This window comes from Bos grunniens, chromosome 16 (genome assembly GCF_055505025.1).
Source record: "Bos grunniens cultivar Pamir isolate PY7600 chromosome 16, Bosgru_T2T1.0, whole genome shotgun sequence".
NCBI classification, from domain to species: Eukaryota; Metazoa; Chordata; class Mammalia; order Artiodactyla; family Bovidae; genus Bos; species Bos grunniens.
The window spans coordinates 57397515-57424769 of record NC_141180.1 but is presented as its reverse complement, the minus strand read 5'-3'; the positions used below and the strand labels follow the sequence as shown (position 1 = coordinate 57424769).

At 40.4% G+C, this 27255-nt stretch overlaps 1 protein-coding gene across 2 annotated transcripts in view; it reads right to left on the bottom strand.

The window, feature by feature from the left end:
• RAB3GAP2 (RAB3 GTPase activating non-catalytic protein subunit 2) overlaps positions 1–27255 on the bottom strand; it is a 106072-nt gene that overhangs the window by 58538 nt on the left and 20279 nt on the right. For both annotated transcript variants that reach the window (XM_086342731.1, XM_086342732.1), the window contains exons 2-7: positions 26020–26081; positions 5657–5780; positions 4735–4816; positions 2579–2626; positions 2419–2494; positions 1995–2096 (exon numbers count right to left, since the gene is read on the bottom strand). In XM_086342731.1, the coding sequence (XP_086198857.1) occupies positions 1995–2096; positions 2419–2494; positions 2579–2626; positions 4735–4816; positions 5657–5780; positions 26020–26081 (494 nt within the window). The remainder of the gene's footprint in view (positions 1–1994; positions 2097–2418; positions 2495–2578; positions 2627–4734; positions 4817–5656; positions 5781–26019; positions 26082–27255) is intronic.

The window sequence follows — 27255 nt, the reverse complement described above, 5'->3', positions numbered from 1 at the left end:
TAGTTCTGTATCACTACAGGCATGATGGCATTTCATTTTATTTCCTACTATCACCTCAAACATGTACAAAATCAAATGCCTCAATGCAGGAGATCTTAGAGCCAACTCATTTTTCTCTTTAAATTTGACACCTTGGGACTTTCTTGGTGGTAGTGATTAAGAATCTGCCTTGCAATGCAGGGGATGCAGGTTCAACCCCTGGTAGGGGAACTAAGATCCCACATGTAGTGGAGCAACTAAGCCCAGACGCTGCAAGCCCTGAGCCTGAGCACCACAACTAGAGAGTCTGTGTGCCACAGCCAAAGATCACACATGCCATCACTAACACCAGATGCAGCCAAAAAAAAATTCAGCATCTCGATACAGTACCCAGTCCTGTCAAATGTTCCTCCCTTTTCCCACAGCCATTCCAGTCCTGGCTCGCAGCACTGCACTCTATTACTGATAACTGAAAAAACAGGATAACTAGCCTCCCTGATTCCAGATTCTCACAAGTCCAATTCATCCAGAACAAGGTCCTTCAAGATTCCTTTGATGATACTACTTCCTTCTCATATCTCTGCTAAGTCACTTCAGTCGTGTCCGACTCTGTGCGACCCCAGACGGCAGCCCACCAGGCTCCCCCGTCCCTGGGATTCTCCAGGCAAGAACACTGGAGTGGGTTGCCATTTCCTTCTCCAATGCATGAAAGTGAAAAAATAAAGTGAAGTCGCTCAGTCGTGTCCGACTCCCAGCAACCCCATGGACTGCAGCCCACCAGGCCCCTCCGTCCATGGGATTTTCCAGGCAAGAGTACTGGAGTGGGTTGCCATATCTCTAGTAGCTTCTAAATCTTCTGAAGCAATTCTGATTTTCGCTTCACTTTCAAATTTATGAAAACAATCTGGTCACTCAGACTATTGGACAGTTTCTCAGTTTCTAACACAGTTGCTGTCTCACAGTTCCATGTTTGAATCTTTCCTGATTTTTTTCCTAACTACCTAAAATATTTTCCCTTCTTTTCTAAGTTCTATACCCATTTTCAAGGCTTAATTCAAACTCTACCTCCTCAACGAAATTTTCCTTTATTACCCTAGTCCTAATTGAGCTCCCTCATCTCTAGATTTGCACAGAAGTTATTCTGTTCATGTAAATTAGCAACTCATAAGGTAATGCTTAATACTACTGATTAACTCAATCACCAGTATGAACAGATATTAGTCTATTCTTACTGGTTAAATTTCACTCCAGTCTATCACACAATTTACGTCCACAAAGGAACACAATATACATTCATCTGCTTACTTCAAACCTCTTGGAAGCCGGACAGCACCAAGAGAGAAGGCATATTATATAGTTTTGATGATGTACCACACAAGATGTGCTGAACAAGAGCATATTAGTTCATGTGCCTCTACAATTACTGTAGACACAATCAAAATTTTTGACTGTGAGACAACCAAAATCTCACACAGCACCTAGGAAGAAGTGAAAACTGTGGAGTGCCTTAGACACTCAATAGTATTTTCTCTATCAAAATTTTCAATGAATATAAAATATTTTCCACAGTAAATAAAAACTGAATAACCCCTTTTCTGAGAAATAGATTAGTGCAATATAGTAGCACTATTAACTCTGTTGTTAATAGTGCTAAATCTTTTACTCTACATACTTTTAACACCTACGTCCAAATAAAAAAGATATAAGGTTATATAAAGCCAAGGTTATATAAAGCCATTTTTACCTTAAGTCACTATTAAGTTCTAAAAATGAGAAAATCTTTTGGTTTCCAACTTAAGTGTTTTATTTTACTGTAGAGCAAAGCACACGAAATTTCAGTAAGTAAAAGCAAGACTGGTGTTCCTTACTCAGCTATGAATAGCTTCTATTTCTAAAGTCTGACAGCAGAGCTCACTGTGCCACGAGAAGATACCTTAAAGTTTCCACCCAACAAGAAGGAAGAAACCACTTCAGAGTAAAGCCACTGTCCCTCTGGACACAATCTCTTACGCTACCTGCTCAGTCACACCAGGATGTCGTGGGATTTCGTAGGTCCTGCATTTGAGCTGAAGCACTGAGTCCTCGTTCAGGAGCTGAGCGAGCAGGAGCACGCCGTTCTAGGAGGAAGCACAGAGACGAGCCCTGCTTGTTTTCTTACCAATATACCTGAACAGGTGAGGCTGGGCAAAGAGCGGCATTTCCCCCACAGGTCTTCCACGGATGCCAGGTGGTCAGTCTGCAGAAGAACATGGCTTCTCTTCTCTATAGTTTACAGCAGAACTTTCTACCACCATACCTCCCCTGTCCCAGCCTTCACCCCCATAAGTAATAACTACACATTCAAGTGGCAGGGAGTGAGTCACAAAGGAGTGTGATGGGAATGCGGAACCAGGTTTTCCAGTCAAATGGTGCCTTTCAACTGCGTAACGCTCAACTCACCTCTGTGTAGAAGCGTACGTAACCCGAAGTAAAGCCCACCACAATGCAGGTCCAGTCTGGACGTCCAGTGGAACTCCTGTTACAAACAAAATCAATGATCTTAAGAGTTCATACATCAAACCAAAAAAAAAAAAGCCTCACTTGACTCACTTATCCTTACCTCTTCTGGCTTGCTAGTGGGATGCACAGAGCACTGGTTACACATTCCCTAAAAACAAAGACAAAATCATATGTTTACCCAATCAATTTATCAATGTCTTTTCTATCTCTATGTTTGGATGTTAAAGGACAATTAAGTGGAAGATGAGTTCTGTGGACCAGTTGTATCCAATACATAAATTTAAAAAATGAGCAAAACTCCACCATAAGGAGGGTAATAAAACCCATTCACATAAAAGCTAACGTCACATTCACTTGAGGTTAATAAAAAAAACAGTATTTTTCATTCTGTATTGTCATGAAAAGCATAAAAGTAAAAAAAGCAAACCTTTACCGTATACAACTGATTATACACAAAAGAAAACATCAAGGGATCACCAAGCAGTCATTTCCCATTGTTCCCTTCTCCTCCACATAAGTGAAGAACTTGGGCAGAAGGTGGGAGGAACTGGCAATCACATAACAGGCAGACTGCATTTCTGTTGAGAACATGATTCTGGAGACTTGCCATATTTCAACTGGCTGGCTTCTTTTTCTTTTTATATTTTGCAGAAATTGCTGCTGATAACCTATTTCTAAGCACCTGATGAGCTGGATGGTCCCTAAAAGATTTTTTTTTTCTGACATGCAGATTTGAGAAAAATTTGTCCCACGCACAGAGACAAGCCTCAAAATTAAAATAATGCCTACTGACTTCTTCCTTAAACTGTCAAAACTCAGGACCATCACCAGTTTATTCAACAAAGTATAAATCCTCTTCCCCATATATCAAACTAGACACCAAACAAAATGAATCTTTTTGGTTGTTTGTTGTCTCTAGGTAACTGAAAACATTAAAGTAACACACTAGCATAAGTGGGTGAGGCTCTTGACAGCCTCGGGCCCTCCTGTCATGCCTGCATGCTTAGTCATGTCTGACTCTTTGTGACCCTTTGGGCTGTAGCCTGCCAGGCTCCTCCGTTCATGGGGTTTTCCAGGCAAGAATACTGCAGTGGGCTACCATTTCCTTCTCCAGGGGATCTTCCCAACCCAGGGATTGAACCCAAATCTGTGTTTCCTGCATTGGAGGTGGATTCTTTACCCACTGAGCGATCCGGGAAGCCCTAAAGTAACTGAACCTTGCATGTGCATTTCTGACAGAAATTAAAAGTCTTCAAAATGCTTAGACTAAATGACTCAAGGAGAAATAGCATTTATTTTGACAAGAGTAGAAAATAATTCACTGAGTCTCTACAGAGTGTCAGGCATGTACTATGGATTTCTATTTGATTGCCTTTTATCTGAATTTAAAGTCTAAAGAACCTTATTCATTCCAACTAGATAACTTTCAGTCATAAAAATTTAACTGAAAACAATTTTTGGCTGCAGGTTCCAGGCTAGCAGCTCCATCACAGAACCATGCCAGAAATCTGGTTTTAAAACTCTAACCAGGTAGGTAAGAAACTTGAATTTACTAACTTGCATTTCTTAAGTATTTATGAGTTTTAACAATTAATGTAGCACTGTCCCCTTTAAATACAAGCTCAGTGCTAACAAAGCAGAGAGGACCATGGCAGCCCTTGACTTTTTGGCTGAATAAAATTAACAATGAGGGACTTCCCTGGTGGTCCAGAAGTTAAAAGTGCATACTTCCACTGCAGGAGACACAAGTTTGATCCTTGGTTGGGCAACTAAGATCTCATATGCCATGTGGTATGCTTAAAAAAAAAAAAAGAGAGATAATAATAACAGAGAGCTAAGGAAAAGATTGTTCATGGGGTTCTCAAGGCAAGAATACTGGAGTGGTTTGCCATTCCCTTCTCCAGGGGACCACATGTTGTCATGGGGTCACAAAGAATCTGACACGACTGAGTGACTGAACTAAAGGAAAAGACAAAATATAAACAGGATATTATGGAGTTCTCTCTGAACTCTCCTGTAAATCCTCTCCAAATGCAAGGGTTGTTTTTTTTTTGGTTCTTTGATTAATAATTACATGGTTAATAAAATTAAAGTTTATTGCCCAAATCATGCTCTACAATCTCTAAAGCTGCAATGAACATACATTTAATCAACATTCCAAATGACGAAACGTCTTAGCAGACTGATATACAAGTCAAACAATTTCACATATACATTTAACATATGGAGAGACAAAAAGAACTAACTGGTCCCTACCCTTCTTCAACACTTAAAGAACCACTCCAACCAACAGCAAACTGCATTTCTTCCTTCCCTTTATCACTATGTTTCCATTTTGCTGGAAAAAAAAAAAAAAATCATCACACAAAATAACTTAAATTACAGCATACTAAAACAGAATTTATTAATTTCATTATTTTCCTTTAGAATGATAGGTGCAGAATTTAATAGTTCTATATTAACTTATGTAGGTCTTTCTATAAGTAAATATAAGATAATGTTTAAAAATTTTTATAAGATTGTTACAAAACTCTTTAGTCTCTCTTCCAATGCAATCCATATAATAAAGTTATTAATTCTATGTATTACCCCATCATTTTTATTTATAAAACTTTTATCTTCAATTGGCAAAGAAAAATTTTCTAATAGATTTATGCTATTGGAGAGCAAATCTGCTTAATAGCGCAACTCCGTACCCATTTAACACAAGACCTTATTTTGATCAGTGAGGTTTTCCACCTTCTATATATAGCCAAACTTTAATCTTCAACAAAAATTGTAAGCTAAGCTTATACCCCAAAAAGGAAACAAGAGTACTGTGAGCTTTCAAATTAGAGTTGAAAGTCACCCAATTCACATTACTGCTGAGAAGGGGGCAGTGGCCTTTTTAGCTCTAACTGCCCCTTGTGAGAATTGGGCAATGCCCAAAACTGCTTCTGAAGTGCCAGACAGAGACAGCTAGAGTATCTGCAGCCAAGATTGAAAGACAGAGAGGAAAGAAACAGAAGAGAAAGGAAAAGAAAGGGGAAGAGAAAGAAATAAAAGAGAATCAAAAGTGCTGTGCAACATATCAAGCTATCAAATGCTACCATATAATGGAGAAGTAACACTTTTTCTTTCTACCTAATTCATTTTCTATTCTATGCATTAAAATAAATGAAAATTATAGAGTACTTACGCACTAGAAATACAGCTTTTTGTTCCCGAGCTATAACCATAAGATCATTGGTTGGAGATAATGATAAAATACAATCTTGAAGCCAGCAAGTTTTTTGTGGTTTGCAAGTATTTCCTTCTTCTTCCTGTGAGTAAAACTACAATTACTTCCATGGAAAAATATCACGAACAGTTCAACTCACCACGTCCACCTTGAGAAGCAACGGAAAAGAAACCTTCCCAATTCTTTTATAGTCTCAATAATATTTGTTATCAAAACATGTCAAAGATGACCAATAAAAAAATACTCACCACAAGCAGATCTCAGTTTTGAAAATTCATGTAAAAATTTTAAATAAAACAGATAGCAAGACATTAAAAGAATCTCACATAGGGATCATTCCAGGAATGATTTAGTTAGGAAACCTGGTAACGAATCCTACTTGAGACAGATAGCTAGGGCATCTGCAGCTAGACAGCAAAGAAAATATTACCTGGCACCTATGGCCTGTAAAGTGTAACATTTCTTTTTATGTGATCTGAAAGGTGTTTTATTTTTTTCAACTGAATATGTACTTACTATATAGGTAAATTCCTATGGTTAAAAATTCACAGATCCAAAAAGGTCTTTGCAAAGTCTGACAATTCCTGTGTCCCAGCCACCCTGCTGTTCACTCTGGAGACAGCAGTGCGACTGTATCTCATGTGTATTTCCAGAGACACCATGCACATAGGCAAATATAATTAACTACCCCTTTCCCCTTTCCTGACACAAATGGTAGCATGCTACATACATACTTCTATATTTTTTTTTTTTTTTCAGGCAAAACCGCAGTTTTATTTTTTTAATTTTTTTTTTAACATTATAAAAAGGTAGTATTTTTGTGTGTGTGTGTGTTCTTTTTTTTTTTTTATTTTATTTTTAAACTTTACATAATTGTATTAGTTTTGCCAAATATCAAAATGAATCCACCACAGGTATACATGTGTTCCCCATCCTGAACCATCCTCCCTCCTCCCTCCCCATACCATCCCTCTGGCTCGTCCCAGTGCACAAGCCCCAAGCATCCAGTATCGTGCATCGAACCTGGACTGGCATCTGGTTTCATACATGATATTTTACATGTTTCAATGCCATTCTCCCATATCTTCCCACCCTCTCCCTCTCCCACAGAGTCCATAAGGCTGTTCTATACATCAGTGTCTCTTTTGCTGTCTAGTACACAGGGTTATTGTTACCAACTTTCTAAATTCCATATATATGCGTTAGTATACTGTATTGGTGTTTTTCCTTCTGGCTTATTTCACTCTGTATAATAGGCTCCAGTTTCATCCACCTCATTAGAACTGATTCAAATGTATTCTTTTTAATGGCTGAGTAATACTCCATTGTGTATATGTACCACTGCTTTCTTATCCATTCATCTGCTGATGGACATCTAGGTTGCTTCCATGTCCTGGCTATTATAAACAGTGCTACAATGAACATTGGGGTACACGTGTCTCTTTCCCTTCTGGTTTCCTCAGTGTGTATGCCCAGCAGGGGATTGCTGGATCATAAGGCAGTTCTATTTCCAGTTTTTTAAGGAATCTCCACACTGTTCTCCATAGTGGCTGTACTAGTTTGCATTCCCACCAACAGTGTAAGAGGGTTCCCTTTTCTCCACACCCTCTCCAGCATTTATTATTTGTAGACTTTTGGATCGCAGCCATTCTGACTGGTGTGAAATGGTACCTCATAGTGGGTTTTGATTTGCATTTCTCTGATAATGAGTGATGTTGAGCATCTTTTCATGTGTTTGTTAGCCAGCTGTATGTCCTCTTTGGAGAAATGTCTATTTAGTTCTTTGGTCCATTTTTTGATTGGGCCATTTATTTTTCTGGAGTTGAACTGTAGGAGTTGCTTGTATATTTTTGAGATTAGTTGGTTGTCAGTTGATGTGGAAACAACCTGACAATAGACTTCGAATTGTCCCTGTTCGGGCGCCACCTGCCAGGGACCAGCCCCGGCTGATCCAGGGTATTCGAAGCGGGGACGGCGTCGGCGACCTATTTATTTAAATATTTTATCAAAGATATAAAGAGTAATAGGGTGAGGATAGCTCAGTAGGAAAATTCAGTGGAGAAAAGAGGCTGAGTAGCTTGGTTTACGCGGGAGACCAATAAAACTTCAAGACAAGAAGTTTGCACCACTTATGTAGGCCGCAGGCGTCCTTCCGTTCTCCCGAAGGAGAGGAGACACTGAGGCCTCCCCGGTCGGATCTTAGAAGCCCAGGCATAATTAGCAAGCATGGCGGGTTCCACGCTCCAGATGGAGACTCAGCCAGAATTTGAGAGAGAGCGACATGGGGAGACCAAGTTTCAGTGAACAAGGCCCGCACTTTATTCTATATTTTTTTTCTCTTAACATATACCTTAGATTTCACTCTACCTAAAGTTCCTAAATTTTTTAATGGCTGTAGAGCATTCCATTGTAGAAACACCCCAGCCCCCACTGATTGACATTTGTGTTGTTCACAGTCTTTTGCTGCTACAAATGATGCTACAATGAATAATTTTATACATTTATCAGTTTATGTGGGAGGATGCCAGTAGGATAAGTTCCTAGTCAAAGGGAATGTGTGTTAGTAAATTTGCTAGCTATGCCCAAATTGTGCTCTGCAGAAGTTGTGTTAACTTATAATCTAACCCAGCAAGTTTTGAAAGTGCTTGCTTCCGCAGGGACTCTTCAAAAGCGCTTTAACTCTGATTTTTGTCCAACTAGCACATAAAAAGTAGTATCTTAGTCTACAGCATTGCTCTTATGAGTGAGAATGGGTATTTTTTCATATGCTTAAGAGACTTTTCTATGAACAGTATATTGTTCCTTTCCTTTGCAGACCCCCTGTTGGGTTGCTGATCTTTCTCTAATTGATTTGTATATACCTTTTTTTACATAAAGCATTTATTTTTCCTGATAACATTGTATTGCTTATTGGAGATTTATTTTGTTTTATTCAAAACACAGAAAATAGAAGGGGAAAATCACCCACAATTGGGACACCACTGAATTTTCATACTATCATCCTAATGGCTATAGAAGGTTCTTTTCCTTAGAAACTGCCTAACTATTCTGCTATTTAGGTGCATGTTTTGACATTATTAAAAAAAATGCTACAACAAAACCTTTACATACCTTTCCCTTCTTTCGTTTTCTACTTAGCATTTTTACATACAAAGAAAATTGGCCCTTTGAACAAAAGCTTTCCCCAGTTCATGTCATAGCTTAGTTTTCTTCATGCAGAATTTTAAAATTTTATGTCTTAAAATTACTGATCTATTTATATTTACTCTCTTATAGCTCCTTATAGCTCCTAGGTTTTATGTCATTTGATCTTCCACCTTACTCAATCCTACCCGACAGCTTTTGGATTGAATTAACCAAGATGAGAGGGAAGAGGGGGGGAAGAGATGCAGAATGCTGTCATTAAAAAAAAAAAAAAAAATTATGGTTTTTAAAGCTTTTAGGACTTCTCTGGTAGCTCAGATGGTAAAGAATCCCCCTGCAATGTGGGAGACCTCGGTTCTACCCCTGGGTTGGGAAGATCTCCTGGAGAAGGGATGGGCAACCCACTCCAGTATTCTTGCCTGGAGAATTCTGTGGAGAGAGGAGCCTTGTGGGCTATAGTCCATGGGGTCGCAAAAAGACATGATTGCGTGACTACCACAAACAATAAGAATATATTGCTAGTACAATGAAATTTAAAGGATTTTAAAAACAGAAAATCATCCTAATCAGAAATATTATGGCAGTATTTCTAGGAAAGATAAATATTTCTTGCTGTGATACTATCAAAGAAATGTTTAAAACAGAAATAAAATACGGATTATAAGAAACCCTTAGGAAAATCTCCAAGTAAGTCTGAAACCTCTGGAATAGCCATCGAATTATTTTTCCTTCTCAATGGAACACTGAGGAATCAACCATATTCCTCTTTCTTCTGCAAGGTACGCTAAAGAGGTTGCACTCACTCCCAAAAGATAGGGAGAAGAGTCATACTGGCACGATCCCTTATTTTAGTAAAGCTACAATTTTTAGGACTTTTGTTATCTAGTCTGTTGTTTTTAATGTGTATTTTTCTACATATAAGCCAGGGAGAAAATTATTCCCTAAAAAGTGAAAGTTATAAGGTAAAAGTTGAGTTGTAATTCACTTCTCCCCTGACCCACAATCTCCACCCGAGTGCACGGTCTCTGTTTGGCCGGCACGCACCCAGGACTCCTCACAGCGCCTTGGCCGCTGAGGGCATCACTGCCCTATGGTTTCCTCTACTTCAATGAGATCCAATTACACTAACTGACGTTCAGGAGTTTTCAAGGGAAAACATCCTTCAGAAGGAAGAATCAAAGCAGGGAGAGCGATACAGGGTTATTATTTAAGTGTTCTGTTTGATAAGAAATTAAGAGTATCTAAACTCTTTGACTGCTCTATAAAATTTCCATCTCATTGTAATAGAAAAGAAATCCAAACAATGTTCCAGAATAGGGATAATACAGCTCTACTTTTGGCAAGCTCTATAAAAAAATTTTTTTTTAAATAATAGAACATCTATACAAATGGGTTCCTTCCTTTTATCATACTTCCAAAATTTTGTTCAAACAGTAAACTCCAAAAAGTTTGTAAAAATTACTTTTCAACAAAGAGTATTATTCCTGTTTTTATCCTGTTTTCAAAATACTGTCACTAGTAAGGATGAGAGCTGTGTTTACATTTGCCCAAAAGACAAAGAGTTTAAGAAATTCAAAGATGGAAGGCATTTAAAGACTGGCCCACACCTCATTCTACAATAAAGATAAAAGTCTTGGGATGGTTAAAAATATGTACTCCCTGCCACACAATCAGCATCTGAGGCCAGAGGACAACCACTCTCATCTTGGTGGGTGACTGCAACAGGTCTTTAAGAAGCCTTAGGATCTGACGCCCGGAGAAGGAAATGGCACCCACTCCAGTACTCTTGCCTGGAAAATCCCATGGACGGAGGAGCCTGGTAGGCTGCAGTCCATGGGGTTGCGAAGAGTCAGACACGACTGAGCAACTTCACTTTCACTTTTCACTTTGATGCATTGGAGAAGGAAATGGCAACCCACTCCAGTGTTCTTTCCTGGAGAATCCCAAGGATGGGGGAGCCTGGCGGGCTGCTGTCTGTGGGGCCGCACAGAGTCGGACACAACTGAAGCGACTTAGCAGCAGGATTTGACTCCAGTCTCAGTCAATGAAAAGTGTGTTCTCTAAAAGAACTGCCCTATTCCTTATCGCTATATAGCAGACTGGGCTTCCCTGGTGGCTAAGAGGTAAAGAATTCAACTGCCAATGCAGGAGATGCAGGTTTGACTCCTGGGTCGGGAAGATCCCTCAGAGAAGAATGGCAACCTGCTCCAGAATTCTAGCCTGGGAAATCCCAGGAACAGAGGAGACTGGCTGGCTATAGTCCACAGGGTCACAAACAGTCTGGACACAACTTAGCAATGACACAACAACAATATACCAGGCTACTCTTCCTGTGGTTCTGCAAACTGATTTAGAGCTGTGAGGAACCATATTTGAACATGGGAGTCAGCACATTCTTGAGGCACTGCTCTGAGTTCTTCCTTTAGAAAGATTCTTTCCTCTTTTCTATCTGTCCATCTCACATGCCAGTTCCTATTGCAATCTCATTCTCCTCTGACTTTACCATCCTTCGGATTTATTGCCATGAAAAGTCTTACTATTCTCTGATGTTTCTTCTGTGATTGCATTTCTCTAACCCTAGACTAGACGTCTTCGATACTTTCTATGACTCCTCTACTCCGCTCACTGCACAACCGCAAACATGAGTGAATAACAGCTTTCCAATTCCTCCTTATTTATATTCACAAAGATACCCGAATTACCTAGTATTTATTCTTACACATGAAACTATATAACAGTGAGCAATTGATTCAAGACTAGTATGCTAAGTAATGTATCCATAAGGAATAATAGTATCTTTAGTAATATTTTTCCTTAAGTAATTTTATGATTTAACATTTTAAGATTATGGCTGATGTACCCATGCAAAGAATCGCAAAGAGTCGGACACGACTGAGCGACTGATTTGATCTGATCTGATCTGATCCATGTAGGTACAATATCCATGTAGGTACAAGTAAACACACTAAGAACTACTCTCTCTATTGGGTTTAGAATTCAGTGTCAAATTATAATCAAGCTTTGTCTGCCACCATGTCCAGCAAGTGGACTATAAGGTATTTCAGCACAAACATGAGTTCTGCCCTGTAAGAATTAACCAAGATGAAAGCAGAAGAAGTAGATATCACTGAGAAGCAAATTCAGAGAAACTACTCCACAATGACTGGTTACATCCCCACCCTTGCTGAGCCATCTCAATCATGTACATTTTTACTAATATGAAGCCACATGGATCAGCATTCCCATTTCATCTATTGATGATGAGGGCTGGTGGGGGAGGGGTGAGAAGATGGCAAAAACCAATACCTTCCATCACTCTTCACTCTCCAACTCTCCATCTTTCCTGTGACTGTGGGACTAAAAGCAGATCTTCCTAGTCTATCATGGCAAAACTGAATGAGTACAAGTGGGAGTTCCATATACCAAAATTAAGTTATACAACACTCACATGACTATCTTATATAGGCAGAGGTCAAAGATACTGTGGGTTCAGCTACAGACCTCCACAATAAAGCAAACACCACAACAAAGTGGGTCACATGAATTTTTTGATTTCCCAGCACATATAGAAGTTATGTTTATATATACTATCCTGTGGTCTATTAAATGCATAATAGCATTATGTCTAAAAAATGTACACTCTGTAATTTAAAAATATTTATTGATAAAAAATGCTAACCATCATCTTAGCCTTCAGCAAATCATAATCATTTTACCAGTAGAGGATCTGAAATATTTCAAGAATTAGAAAATTGTGACAAAGAAACAGGAAGTGAACAAATGTTGGAAAGTGGCATCAATCACTTGTTTGATGCAAGGTTACCACAAACCTTCAATTTGTTAAAAAGAAAAATAAACCACTATATCTGCAAAGCACAATGAAATAAGGTATGCTATTCCTTGTTGTTGTGGTTAAGTCACCTCCAACTCTTTTGCAACTTCACAGACTATAGCCTTCCAGGCTCTTCTGTCATGGGACTTCCCAGGCAAGAATACTGGAATACATTGCCATTTCCTTCCCTAGGGCTTGTACTATATTAGGTTACATTATATTAAGATATCATATTATCATTAGGATTTGACATGTTATCAAATTCTAGATTTAAAGCTTTAGTCTTGCTGCTTGGGAATGATGCTAGCTTGTCATGAAATCCAATGGTGTGTGCTCTTAACACAAGTTCGATAGCTCTTTTGATCCACAGCCACACTGGGGCGGGGTAGGAGCAACTACAAGTTCCTGGTCACATTTAATTCTGAAGATACAATATTCAATGTATCAGATTTGATAAAATAAAAAGCCTTTTAAGGACACAACTAAAAACAAGTATTATCTTTAAAATTATAAACAGAGCTAAAATGTGTTATTTCTCCACAGGCTTAGCTATTTTGCCCCATGCAGTGTGAATTTTTATCAGAAAATGATAAAGCAAAAGGAAGAACTGAAAACAACTGGGAGTGGAGGTGGGCTAAGTACTCCTATAAATCAAATGTCTTTCAATAAATCCTCAAAAAGAAAAAGAAATCCCTTGCTACATCTGAATCAACAACTAATATGCTGTACACAAAGGCAGGCAAAGAACAAAAGGACGGGAAGTAGAAGTCCTACACTGTTCACTGTCCTAGAATGCCTGCTACTCACACCCGAGCAACATGGCAGGAATGAGGCCAGTCACGTGAAATCTCCTCTCACGATACAGGAATCCTTTGGCGCCACCCTAAGCAGAAGACAGTGATTCCATCAGAGGAAGTGTTTGCCCCAGATGTGTGTTTGGGTTTGGCCACCTAACTCAACAGGAATGACACAGGGCTGACATCAGTGACCTGGATGATGTACAACAGGAACATCTGCCAAACACTAAGTGCCAGACGCTGTGTTCAATACTTTACACATAAATCGTACTTAATTCTCACTGTTGCTCTCCAAGAAGGTTCCATTACTCCTCTCCTTCCCTACATCACACAGAGGGAGCGGGGATTTGGACGCAGGCATGTGAACGCAGGCCCTGGGGTGCAACTGCCTGGACAACCCCCTGTGCTGTTTCCATGCTGCACTGCCCTGAGAAGCTGCGCCCTAGAAGCAAAACAGTCACAGCCCCTTCAATTCCGCTCTGCTCTGTGTTCAGAATGAAGGGGGTGACAAGGAGCTCTAGTCTTCTAACTGAAAGATGAGGGCCCCTCGATGATTAAAAAAGTAAAGGGAGGAAAGTGGGCTGTCAAGGTCTCGTAAGAATGTGCCAACACACATTTGCTGGCTGGTAAGATGCAAGCTCATACTGTTTTGTACCATAAGGGCATCTGCTACCAATTAAGATTTTTCTGAAAACCTCCCACACGAATATGGGGCCTATGGCTAGGAACAATGCTCCCTTGAAGGTAATGATTCTAAAATAATGTGATCATGTGATAAAGTACTTAATTTCCCTAGTGAGGCATGATATTTAAAATAACAAAACAGCACCATCAAGGAATACCTTGGCTTTCCACAAAACTCAGCATGCACTCAGATACTAAAGTTAACATTAATTCACCCATTAGCTATAAAACACAGCTCCTGCTTAGGGGTGAGAAAAGAGAATGTATAATTTTCTTTTAGCATATCCTAAACTTCAAAGTTTTTTCTTTGCCTTGAGATTAGTAAAATATTTTCTTAATCTGCACAAATATGGAAGCCATCAATGTGGATTATGAAAGGGAATCCATTCTAAACACTAGGACTGTAACAAATATGTAATTTAAATTTTTATTTCTTTTGATGTTAATCGCACAAATTCATCAAACGATTAGTCTTTCACAAGGCAGCAGATGGGAAAATGTAGTAATTTAACCAACCTTTCATTATAGCTGGCCACCACAGGGGCTGGTAAATATCACTCTGAAGAGTGGCACATGTTTTGTGGTGCATCAACCACTGTGATGACTAGAGAGCCCCGGCCCAGAGTAATTTTTCAAGGCCTTCAACTTTAGTTAATAAGTCCATCATGTGCAGTTTTCACTGTCACTGTCACTGTGCTGTCACAGACACGAACACGTGACAGTGGTGCCGACAGAATCCAGTACAAATAAGGGACTGTCAGCACAGTCAGCGTGAATTCTCAGTATTTCACTTCCTAATTCATGGGCATAAACTAGTCAGCTACACTTTCTGACTGATGTTGAAGCTGAAGCTCCAATATTTTGGCCACCTGATGTGAAGAGCTGACTCATTTGAAAAGACCCTGATGTTGGGAAAGATTGAAGGTAGGAGGAGAAGCGGACGACAGAGGATGAGATGGCTGGATGGCATCACCGACTCAGTGGACATGAGTCTGGGTAAACTCCCGGAGTTGGTGATGGACAGGGAGGCCTGGCGTGCTGCGGTTCATGGGGTCGCAAAGAGTTGGACACAACTGAGCGACTGAACTGAACTGAACTACACTTTCTAAACCAAGAGATGTAAGTGCTTGGCAATTTTGAAACACAAAGAAGTAAATAACAATGCTATATAAGTTGTCTTTTTTTTCTAGTTTCCTATTAGCATATGTACTACCCAATGCTTCTCAAACTTTTTTTTTAGGTTGCAGGACTTTCTTATTCCCAAACAAAATTTTATACAGTATTTTAACATATGAAATAGATAAAATCAGAAATGAGGAAGCATCTCTGCAGAACCTTAGAGCTTTCTCTAACACAGCATGAAAAGTATTGGTCTTGGCCATCTTCCAGATCACAGACTAAAATTCTCAAATCAAACATCTTAAATTAAGGTCTTGTCAATATTAAAATGAGGCAAGGCAAGAGCTATAAAGTTGGTTACAAATTTCATTACAGATAAAACAAAGGAAAAAAATTTACAAACACAGTCACAAAAACCTCTAACTTCAATCTTTCAGTTTTTAAAATTATTTCTCTTTCTAACCTTAGAGTAACTTAACGATCATTCAGTAACCTTTCCAGTTTTATTTCAACTGTCAATTACAGTAGGATTAATTCTGCTATTATTTTAAATTGAATATATATGATCCCATTTTTAGAGAATTATCTGTTTGCCCATTCATCCAACCACTCAGCCAAATATGCCCACAATTACAGCTTCTTAAAGTTAGTAATGATGACTATTCTTAGATGTCAGAAAGTTGACTATCTTATTCTTTATATTTTTTTCCCTACCTGAATTTTCTATAAACTTCATTTTTACAAAACAAATTCATTACTCACAAAAAATTCACTTCACAAATAATTACAACAAAACACCAAACATAAAAATCAAACTTCTAAAAAAAAAAAAAATCAAACTTCTTTATTTTTGAGACAACACTTAATACTAAAATCGATGTGCTTCCTGGGATATAAGAAAGTACTAAACAATTATTGCTCAAAATCTTTACTATCTAGTTGGACAAATAAGACTCAATAAACAAGAAATAATCAGCACCCAACATAAATAAGAACAGATCTGACAGTTAAACTATGCTATGGACCTTAAACCACTATTAGTGTTCACACACACACACACACACCAGTACTGCTGCTGCTGCTGCTAAGTTGCTTCAGTCATGTCCGACTCTGTGCGACCCCATAGATGGCAGGCCACGAGGCTCCCCCGTCTCCGGGATTCTCTAGGCACACACACACACAGACACAACAGTACACATTCCCCCAAAAATATCTGAGTAAAAAGATGACCAACCTCACTCATAAATTTAAAAATAAAATTAAAACACTGAAATAGCATTTCACATCATTCTGATTTTGCAAAGTATATAGTTTGATAATCTACTAGGGGCCAATGATTTTGAAAAGTACCGCAGTAAGAAAACACATCCATCTCTCATTGTCTTGAGTTTCCCAGGATTGATAAAAATAGGCATACAGAGAAATATTTCACTTTTTACAAAATAAATAGCGTACAATGATGGAAAGCAATTAGCTCAGAGATGTTTTCATTTCTGTGACACAGAGAGGGAAGGAAGACAGTCTCACTATGTTTGGAATATATGCTGAGGCAGGCTTTTAGAAGCACCATTTGGCAATTTCTATTCAAATTTGAAATAGACATGTATACCTTTTCGGGATTCCCTGGTGGCTCAATGGTAAAGAATCTGCCTGCCAATGCAGGAGACATGGGTTCCATTTCTGGGTCAGGAAGGTCAACTAGAGAAGGAAATGGCAACCCACTCCAGAATTCTTACCTGGGAAATCCCTTGGATGGAAACTGGCGAGCTACAGACCATGGGATGGCAAAAGAGTCAGACATGACTTAGTAATAACTAAAACAACAACAACATGTATACCTTTTAGGAATTTATTCTAAAGGAAGAATAAGAATGGGTAACATTTACTGAGGCACATACTGTGTATGTTCCAGGTACTATTTTAAGCACTTCTCATTTCATCCTCCTAATAATCCTATAATTATAATCCTATGACTAATAATCCTATTAGTCCCACTTTAGGAATGAGGTAACTGGAGAAGGCAATGGCACCCCACTCCAGTACTCTTGCCTGGAAAATCCCATGGATGGAGGAGCCTGGTAGGCTGCAGTCCATGGGGTCGCTAAGAGTCAGGCACGACTGAGCGACTTCACTTTCACTTTTCACTTTCATGCATTGGAGAAGGCAATGGCAACCCACTCCAGTGTCCTTCCCTGGAGAATTCCAGGGATGGGGGAGCCTGGTGGGCTGCCGTCTATGGGGTCGCACAGAGTCGGACACGACTGAAGCGACTTAGCAGCAGCAACTGGACTGAGAGAAGTTATAGAACTTTTCCAAGGTTCTACAGTCACTGAGTGGCAAAGACAGGATAGAAATTCCGGCAGTCTGACTTTCAGTCATCATACTGCACACACGTGTAACCAAAGAGGCACAGTAGATGTAAAGATGATTACAGCACTGCCTGTGACAGAAAAGAACAAGAAAATAATAAAATGTCTCTCAATAGGGGTGTGCCTGAATCAATCACAATACATCTAGACAATGAAATAGTACTACTTTAAAAGAACTAGATGATTTAAATATGGAGACACAGAAAAACCTCCACATTACACTAAATGGAAAAGGCAAGACTTAGAACAGTATGTAAAAATGAAATCTATATGGACCTTGACATAAAGAGAACTAAATGTATCAATTTTACTCTCACTTTCCCCAGCACTCTCAACCCCACTAAAACCAGCAGGAAAAGAGTTTGCTTCAAGTATGGGCAAAAAGAACAAGAGGAGAAAAATCACTAAAATTTGAGAACTAGAAAGCAGATGGACAGGAGGTAACTGATTTTACAGTCCTTAGAAAACTAACTCCCACTAAAGTGATGCCGGGGAAAGCTGAGAAGCAACTCCAGTTGCACTGCAAAACTGCCAACAGGCTTAGGAATTGGTGCCAGCTCCCTGTGGAAGGGAGAGCAAAGAGTGGCTAAAGTCAGAAGTGTTGGTTGAAAAAGTGCTTAGGCAGAGGCAGGTCCCTAGATCCCCGCCCTGACTCCTCATACTCAGTCGCTGTCCCTCTCTCCCTGCCAGAAGACCAGAGGGCCATCACTATGTAAAACCAACTCCCAGAATCTAGCCTGCAGGAATGCCTGAGGAGTCCAGATTTGAACTAAAATGAACACCTGTCGAGAGCAAGGAAAAGTGGTGACTAAAATATGGAGACTAAATATGGAGACTAAAAATAGGTTGCTCTTAAATATTTAGGCATTAATATTGCCACTAAGACTGAGCCTGGACTGTTGGTTGGTCTGTGGCCTAAGACCCAGGAACAGCTTACACTGTTTGCTGGTGAACAGTTCTTTAGCTGCACTTTTCATACGAGCAAACCACTCCACCGGAATCTACTAAAACCAAACTCATGGCCATAAAGATAAAAAGGGTTTATTCCCCCCTCCTTTTTAAAAAAAATTAAATAACTTTATTTTTTATATTGAGGTATGGTTGATTTACAAGACCAAAAGCTTAGAAGCCCCCAAACGAGGCCAAGAAATTTCAGAGAACAAAAGGGGGTAAAGGTGGGAAGAAAGGCTGAGACAGTTACACAAAAAACCACGGGCTTTCCATGATTTCTATTCCTGAACTCCAGCATGACTAACATTTTGGGTGGCCAATCCAGTTTTGGAGGATGCCCTGTGCCCTGTAAGACACCTCACAGCATCCCTCCAGTTAGCACCTCCCCCCAAGCTATGACAAGCCAAAGTGTCTCGAGACATTGCCAAATGTCCCCTCAGTGGCGAAATCACCCCCAGTTGAGAAGCACTAGGCTAAACCCAGCTTCGTGTTAATGTGGAGAGGAAGGACACTGGGAAACAAAAGTGTTTCTAATAGTCCAAAGTCCTGATGAGGCCCACCTTAGGAAAGAGACCCTCTGCGACCACACCCCTCACAGGAGAGCCTGGGGCGTGCCCGCAGCATCCTGTGGGTGCTCTCCTGCCTCTGGCCCAGCCCGTGCTTATGGCTCTTCTGTGCCAGATGGCACCAGAGTCCACTGGCACTAAAATAAGGCAAGATATTTTCCAGCATTACCCCAGATTATTGCCTGAGATGATAAAGAATCTGCCTCCAATGTGGGAGGTCTGGGTTGGGAAGATTTCCTGGAGAAGGGAATAGCAGCCCACTCCAATATTCTTGTCTGGAGAAGCCCATGGACAGAGGAGCGGGCTACAATCCATGCAGTCACAAAGAGTCCGGCAGGACTGAGCAACTAACACTTTCACTAATGCTCTAAGAATCTCTAATCAGGTCGTGCTGTCTCCTCTGGGGCCTCTATCTGGCCAGCATGCTTATATTCCCATTAATGTGTGAAATCAGTAGTGCCTCTGTAAACGGCATGCTATCACCTTCTGTAAAACAGATGGAACAAAGTCCTAGAGTGTCTTTTTGAATGGAAATTTCCCATGCTGCCTACCTTAACTGAGGACCTTAACCCAAGACTTTTTGTGTTCCTGTTCTAGAAACTGCTGTCAAGCTAATCCTTGATTCTGTACTTCCAACCCTTTGGTTTTAATGAAAGAAAGCTCATTCAATCTGCCTTGCTAGTTAAAATTAAATTAATCTGGCAAGTTTCTTCCCACTGCCTCAACTCTCTTTATAGCATGAGGCTGAGCAAAATAGCACCTTACTCCCAAAGCAAAAAATTACACCCCAACTAAAAGCCCTTGCATGCATTATATGTAGCTTCAGTCATATCTGACTCTGTGTGACCCCATGGACTGTAGTTTGCCAGGCTTCTCTGTCCATAGGATTTTCCAGGCAAGAATACTGAAGTAGGTTGCCATTTCCTTCTCCAGGGGATCTTCTTGACCCAGGGATCGAACTCGTGTCTCTTGTATCTCCTGCACTGGCAGGTGGGTTCTTTACCACTAGCACCACCTGGGAAGCTCAATTCCCATTACAGCATGAGGCTCAGCAAAGTATCACCTCCTTCCCAAAGAGAAAACTATACCCCAACTAAAAGCCCTTGTGCTGTGCTGTGCATAGTTGCTCAGTCGTGTCCAACTCTGCAACCCCATGGACCGTAACCCGCCAGGCTCCTCTGTCCATGGGGATTCTCCAGGCAAGAATACTGGAGTGGATTGCCATCCTCCAGGCGATCTTCCCAACCGAGGGATCGAACCCAAGTCTCCCACATTGCAGGTGGGTTCTTTACCATCTGAGCCACCAGGGAAGCCCATTATAACACTGTAAAAAATACAATTTATTATCTGTCATACATCATTAAGTGATAGGTATTACAGTACAATATCTTCTTTCCCCATTTACCCCAGTCAGGTACTATCTGTCATGATGCCAACTTAGAATTCAATATGGGGAAAGATCTTTGTTTAGCCTTTTCTTCCATCCTGAAAACCTATTCTGTTTGTCTTTCAATCTTTTAGTGTACTTACTCACGGGTGAGGAGGAACTTCTTAACCTTATTCAATGCACTTCTAGACATAAAAGTTACACCTGATATGGATCTGTTATTTGGGGCACTGTTAGGACTGATTTGTATCCCACCCCCAAATTCACAAGCTCTAACCCTCAACGTGACTATCTGAAGATGGGCCTTTAATGAGGCAATTAGGGTGAAATAAAGTCTTAAGGGCACAGCCCCAACCTGTTACATTGGTATCCTTATAAGAGGAAGAAACACCAGAACCCACTCTCTGTCTTCACACACAGAGGAAAGGCCAGGTAAGGACGCAGCCGCCTGCAAGCCAGGAAGAAGAGTCTCATCAGAAACCAACCCGGATGGCACCCTGCCCTTGGGATTCCAGCCTCTGGGACTGTGAGAAAATGAATTTCTGTTGTTTAAGCCACCCAGTCTGCAGTATTCTGTTATGGCAGCCGAAGAGACTAACAAAGGCATGAAATATCTACAGGAGAAGGACATTTGTCCTTTTCTATAATGGAAGTCATGCTTAAAGTTCCAAAGCCTGCCATACAGATGAATGCCTTCTTGGACGCGGCTGGCTATTGATGATAATAGATACTAGATTATGCTTTCTTCACTGAATCCTCGTTCTACTTGACACCCCAGAAGCAAAATTAAAGAGGCTTTCTCTTTCTTTAGCAAAGCCTTATCCAGACCCCTGGTACTAAATCTCTCTGATTACAAAAGCTTTTTACTCCCTTCTGCCATAAAAATAAACTACTATCAAAGAGTTGACAGTCTCCTGGAGATTAAAAGCACTCTGACTTTTTATAGCTCTTTTGCTGGACTCAATAGCAGTGAGCTGGCCTTCAGGTCGGCAGTCAGTGGCAGAGGCTGCCATACTTTACTCTTAGGTACCCTTCTCTGTGGTTCACGGACACACCACTGCAGCCTCCTGAAGACCAGAACACGACTCGTCTCTTAATGTCAGACTAAACAAGAATGAAAGCCTACTTTCATTACTCTGCTAGTCACAGTAACTGCCAATGGCAATTGGTGGAGAAGCCTCTCATTGTTTTGATAGTGACAGCACCCTGACTTAAAGCCACTCCACTTCTTCAATCCTGTTCTCTCTCATCTTTAAGGATCGGAAGAAGTGGTCTCTCTCATCTTTAAGGGCTTCCCTGATAGCTCAGGTCTGCCTGCAATGCAGGAGACCCCAGTTTGATTTCTGGGTCGGGAACATCCCCTGGAGAAGGGAGAGGCTACCCACTCCAGTATTCTTGGGCTTCCCTTATGGCTCAGATGGTAAAGAATCCGCCTGCAATGTGGGACACCTGGGTTCGATCCCTGGGTTGGGAAGATCCCCTGGAGAAGGGAAAGGCTACCCACTCCAGTATTCTGGCCCGGAGAATTCCATGGACTGTGTAGTTCATGGGGTCGCAAAGAATCAGACCATGACTGAGTGACTTTCACTTCACTCATCTTGAATGTGAACAAGAACTTTCAAGGGACTCATGGAAGGCAGGGTTTGGGTTTGCTGTCTGTACACGACAAGAGAGGGTAGGAAGTTCCCTCTCCATTCCAACTAGGTGGTTACACCTACTACCCTGACTATAGCGTGCCACTTCTGCATTTCACACATTCGACAAAATGCACTCTTGATTCTTGCTAGGCCCCTGGAGCTGGCTGTGCCTTTGGAGTTGTTAATCACTGTAGATGGTAGCAGAAGTAACAGAAGTCTCTTGCTTCAGCTGAGTAAAATTACTAATAGTCCTGGTTATAAAATTTTTCTCAACAGAACTTCATAATGATGCTACACAGAGAAAGTTCTAGATGCTGCTGCTGTGTCAGGCAGAGGTCACATCCTTTTCCCTGGCCACAGTGCCATGTTGTCTTGTTTTGAAGACTGGATCCAAATTCAAAGAAGCTCTCTTAAACACTGCAGGATGACTTGAACATCTGAATAACTGCCTTAGTGTTCTAGCCCACTTTTGTTGTCATCCAAATACCTTCTCCCTCACCATATATATGAGACCATGACAGGGCAAAGGGTTCAAACAGGAATGACTGGTACCCCCAAACTGTTGTCAACAAGGCCTAACTATACTGCCTTACTTGCTGCATTTCAAGTCCACAGTGTGAGCAAATCCATCAAGACAAAGAGAAAAAGCCACCCTCGTTCCCAAGGGTCACTTGTGAATACTCAACTTTTATGTGAATCAAGCCGTGCTCACATGTGAGTAATTTCATGTGTTTTCAGAAGGAGTAGAAGCATATTTTGGCTTTTAACTGAAACAGTTAAGCTATGTCATCCCTAGATTTAGGATCACCTTCCCAATAAAGAGAAGACAACATACTTACATGTCAGATTCAAAGGAGGTTGGTAACACTCACACAGTCTAACTAGGCTGTCATTGTCCATGTCACCAGGATCAGCTGGGAAGGTGCAACATCAAAATGAAGTACTGAACAATAAACAACCCATGACCTTTATGAGCATGGGAGGTAACCTATCACACAGAGCAGCCAAGGTGAGCTTCAAAAACCAGAAATTAGTGTGGTTTCTGATCACAGGTAGAATAAACTTCAAATTCACAAAGACTTACCAGGCCTGCCTACTTCTCTGACCCCAGCCTGTAGTGATCCCATGGACTGCAGCCCACCAGGCTCCTCTGTCCATGGAATTCCCCAGGCAAGAATACTGGAGTGGGTTGCCATTTCCTTCTCCAAGGGATCTTCCTGGCGCAGGGATAGAACCCGGGTCTCCCACATTGCAGGTGGATTCTTTACTGTCTGAGCCACCAGCAAGTCCCATTTTCTCCTATGTTGGCTTATACGCCATGAGAACCTGTGAGCTTAAGGAAGGCAAAACCAAAAAGCGGGTCTATGACACACAATCAGTGAACCCACCCCAGTAATATTATCAGGGAAGATGTAGCAGATCTTTGTAAGGAGAACTAGCCTTGCACACAAATCCCCAACTGCGTCATTCACAAGTAAAAATCCATTCCAAATGGACCAGTAAACTCTTTAAGATGAGGGAGGGCCTCTGGGCCTCTAAATAGGCACCAAAACTCAGCACCAGCTTATTTTTCTGTAGTTTTCCTCTTTTTTTTTTGCCACACCATGTGGCATACGGGATCTTAGTTCCCAGATCAGGATAGAACCCATACCCTCTGCAGCAGAAGCAAGAAGTCCTAACCACTGGACCACCAGGGAAGTCCCTGACCTCACATAAATCTACGCACTGCACACCCCCACCCAAATATCCTACACTGGATGCTGAAGAACAGACTCAGTAAAATCCTCATATGAGCTCTGAGGGTGAAATGAAAAGGAGAAAGAATTGAAGACAATCTAGAGTCTAAGTTATGAGTAAGTCAGTCTTATTAGCAAATGCAGAGACAGTATAACTGAGTCTTCCTGTTGACACAGGACTAGAGCAGAGAGGGACAAGGTGGTGTTTGCGGAGGTGATGGGATAACTAAGTTCCTTGAGCTGCACCGCATCCCAATCCTCCTTGAGGTCCTCTGAAATGGTTCCCTGTTCTGCATCTCCCCTTGGAGCTTTGCTACAACTCTATATGACATTTACATGCTCTGCTGCTCACAACATGATGCTCTCTCATTTCTCCTCCACATCTATTCTTTTTGTCTTTCCCAACAAGGTAAGTGATACACCATGCATTCAGTAGCTCAAGCCAAATATCTGGAAGGATTTTCAAAGACCTTTTATTATGGACAGTTTCAAAGATTGACAAAAATAAAGAGAATGGTACCTATTACTCAGCTTTAGGGAGCAGCAACATCTTGTTATACTTTATCTACTATACACTATGCCCCAGATTAAAGAAATTAAATCTAGGTTCTTCCTTCCCCCCTCATACCTCACAGCCAATTCATAGGAATGTCTTAGCATTATCTCTCAAACTCATCCTGAATCTACCAATTTCTCATTTTCTCTATCTTAATGCAAGTCACCATCATTTCTCAACTAAACTCCTCTAGCAGCCTCCTAATTGGTTTTCCTTGCTTCCACTTTTGCTCCCTACTTCAATCTATTCTAAACAGCAGCAAGATGAACAATAAGGAATCAGATCAATGTGGTTTCCTATTGCATTTAGAATAAACTTCAAATTCATGAAGTCTTTAATCAGGCTGGTTTGCTTCTCTAATCCCCTCTTGTAGCCACCTCAGTCCTGCCAAGCCCCACTGGCCTTCTCTACCTTCCTTCTAATACCAAGCCCATCCTGCCACAGGGCCTTTGCATGAGCTGTTGCCCTGGCCTGCGATGCTCTTTGCCAGACCTATACTTCGCCGATTCCCCGCCATCTTTCAAACCTCAGCTTAAAGTCACATCCTCCTAAACACCTTCCCAGGCCACCCAATCTACAGTTGTTACATCACCATTTGCATTCTCTACTACCACCATTTGATATTTTTCATGTACCTTAAAAAGAAATTTTTTCCCCTCTCTCGCCAGCTGGGCACAGGGATGATAAGACCTATCCAGTATATAGGTTCATTTCTCTTTCTTAAAAAAACAAAAAAACAAAAAAAAACTAAACCCTGATTTTGTTCAGGTATCAACTCCTCCCCTGTGCAGCCATGGGCCTCAGGAAAAGCTGACCCTCTATCCTCCAACTTCAGGAATGACTGATATGATTGACTGACGAAAATCTCATATACCTTGCTAGTAGCTAGTTCAGAAATGAGCCAAGGAGATAAAAGGCAAGGAAGAAAGCTATGAAAAGCCCCAGCCTTTTTCTCTCTCTGGGCAGGAATGAAAAAACAAGTTGCCCCACCACACCTGTGAGAGCAACAAGCTTTAGGATGAAGTCAACATGGTGTATGCAGAATAGAACGTGAGTCTTTGATGACATAGTTGAATTGCCTCGTCAACCCATCTGGGAATACATAGTATCTCTGACTTCCTTTTATGTGAGCTAATAAGTATCCCTCTTATTTAAGCCAGTGTAGGTTAGATTTTCTATTATCTATAGGTGAAAATACACTACACACAGGGACTCTGTTTACTTGCTCAATGCTATACTCCCAACACCTAGAATATGGTGGGCACTTAACAAATCTATGTTGAATGAATAAATTCAAGAGTCTGAAAGAATAACCAATGAAGGAGAAAGAATCCTAAAACAATTATTCTCCACTGAGCCCAATGACTGAGCTATAAAATTTCATTAAATCCTTAAGAACAGGCATCTACTTAAGTACTATTGATTAAGCAAAAAATGTTCTTGATAACGATTTTAAAATGTTGACCTAACACTGAAATATGTCACCATCATTACAAAAGGAAAATGCCACTATCAAAAAGCATGCATATTTTTGCAGACTTACAGGTTCTTGGGGTTCTGATTCTTCCCATGCTCCCCAACCATCATCTTCCCAGTTTGATTTACCTGTTTTGAAAAAGATGAAAAGTGCTTACTACGTAAAATATAGAGCTTAAGTTATTTTAAAAACATTTCCTCTAAACATAATAGAACCAACCTCATATTAAGGAAGAAAACAACGGTAAACTATACTATACTAGGTCAGGATTTTGCTATATGTAATAATATTCAGGAAACATCTGACCCGGATTTCCACTATGTGATAGTAAAAGTGTGCGAGTTGGTTGGATTTTAAGATATTGGACATCAAGTTTACCCACATTTAAATCAAACTGCAAAGGTGACTTTTTAAAAAATCTTAAAATGACAAGTATCTGTTACTTCATATATTAGACAAGTTAAATGTACATAGTGGCCAAAAACACACCTAAAATTTCACACAGATATCTTTAAAAGTGTTTTAATAAGATAATGTATCAAAGATTAAGAAAACAATTTTGAAACCAGATTGGTCTACTATTTTCCACCTTTTCCTGACACTGTGGGAATTCTTATACATGATAACACTGCCTTGGATTAAAATAAGATGTCCAACCACCACTGCAATGGGGAATTAAAAATCCCAAACTGGGGGCTTCCCTGGTAGTCACTGGTTAAGAATCTGTCTTCCAATGCAGGAGATGAGGGTTTGATCCCTGGTCAAGGAACTAAGATCCCACGTGCTACAGGGTAACTAAGCCCACGCACAGCAAGTAGAGAAGGCCCACGTGCCGCAACAAAGACCCAGCACAGTCAAATTTTTTAAAAAATGAAAAAAAAAATCCCAAATTAATGAGTACATTTTTATATAATTATCTTTGAATTTATTTTATATCATATCAGAAGAGAATGAATAAAACTATCATTTTTAAAGGAACTATTAATATTCTGAACCAAACACCAGATACTCTATATGTATGACTTCAAATCAAATTAAAAAACAAATCAAAGTTTCCCTAAGTGTGAAAAGAGCAGATAGTTGTCTAATTATAAGTTTAGCCCCAGAATCAGATTACCTAGGTTCATCCTGGATCCAGCCCTTATCAGCTCTGTGACCCAGAACAGTTACCCCGTATTCATAAGCTTTAGCTCTTTTACCGTAACATCATAGAAAATGACAGTACCTACGGTTAGTGGGATTGCCATCAGCATGCTAAGTCCCCAGTACCTGATACATAATAAGTTCTTTTTTAATATAAAT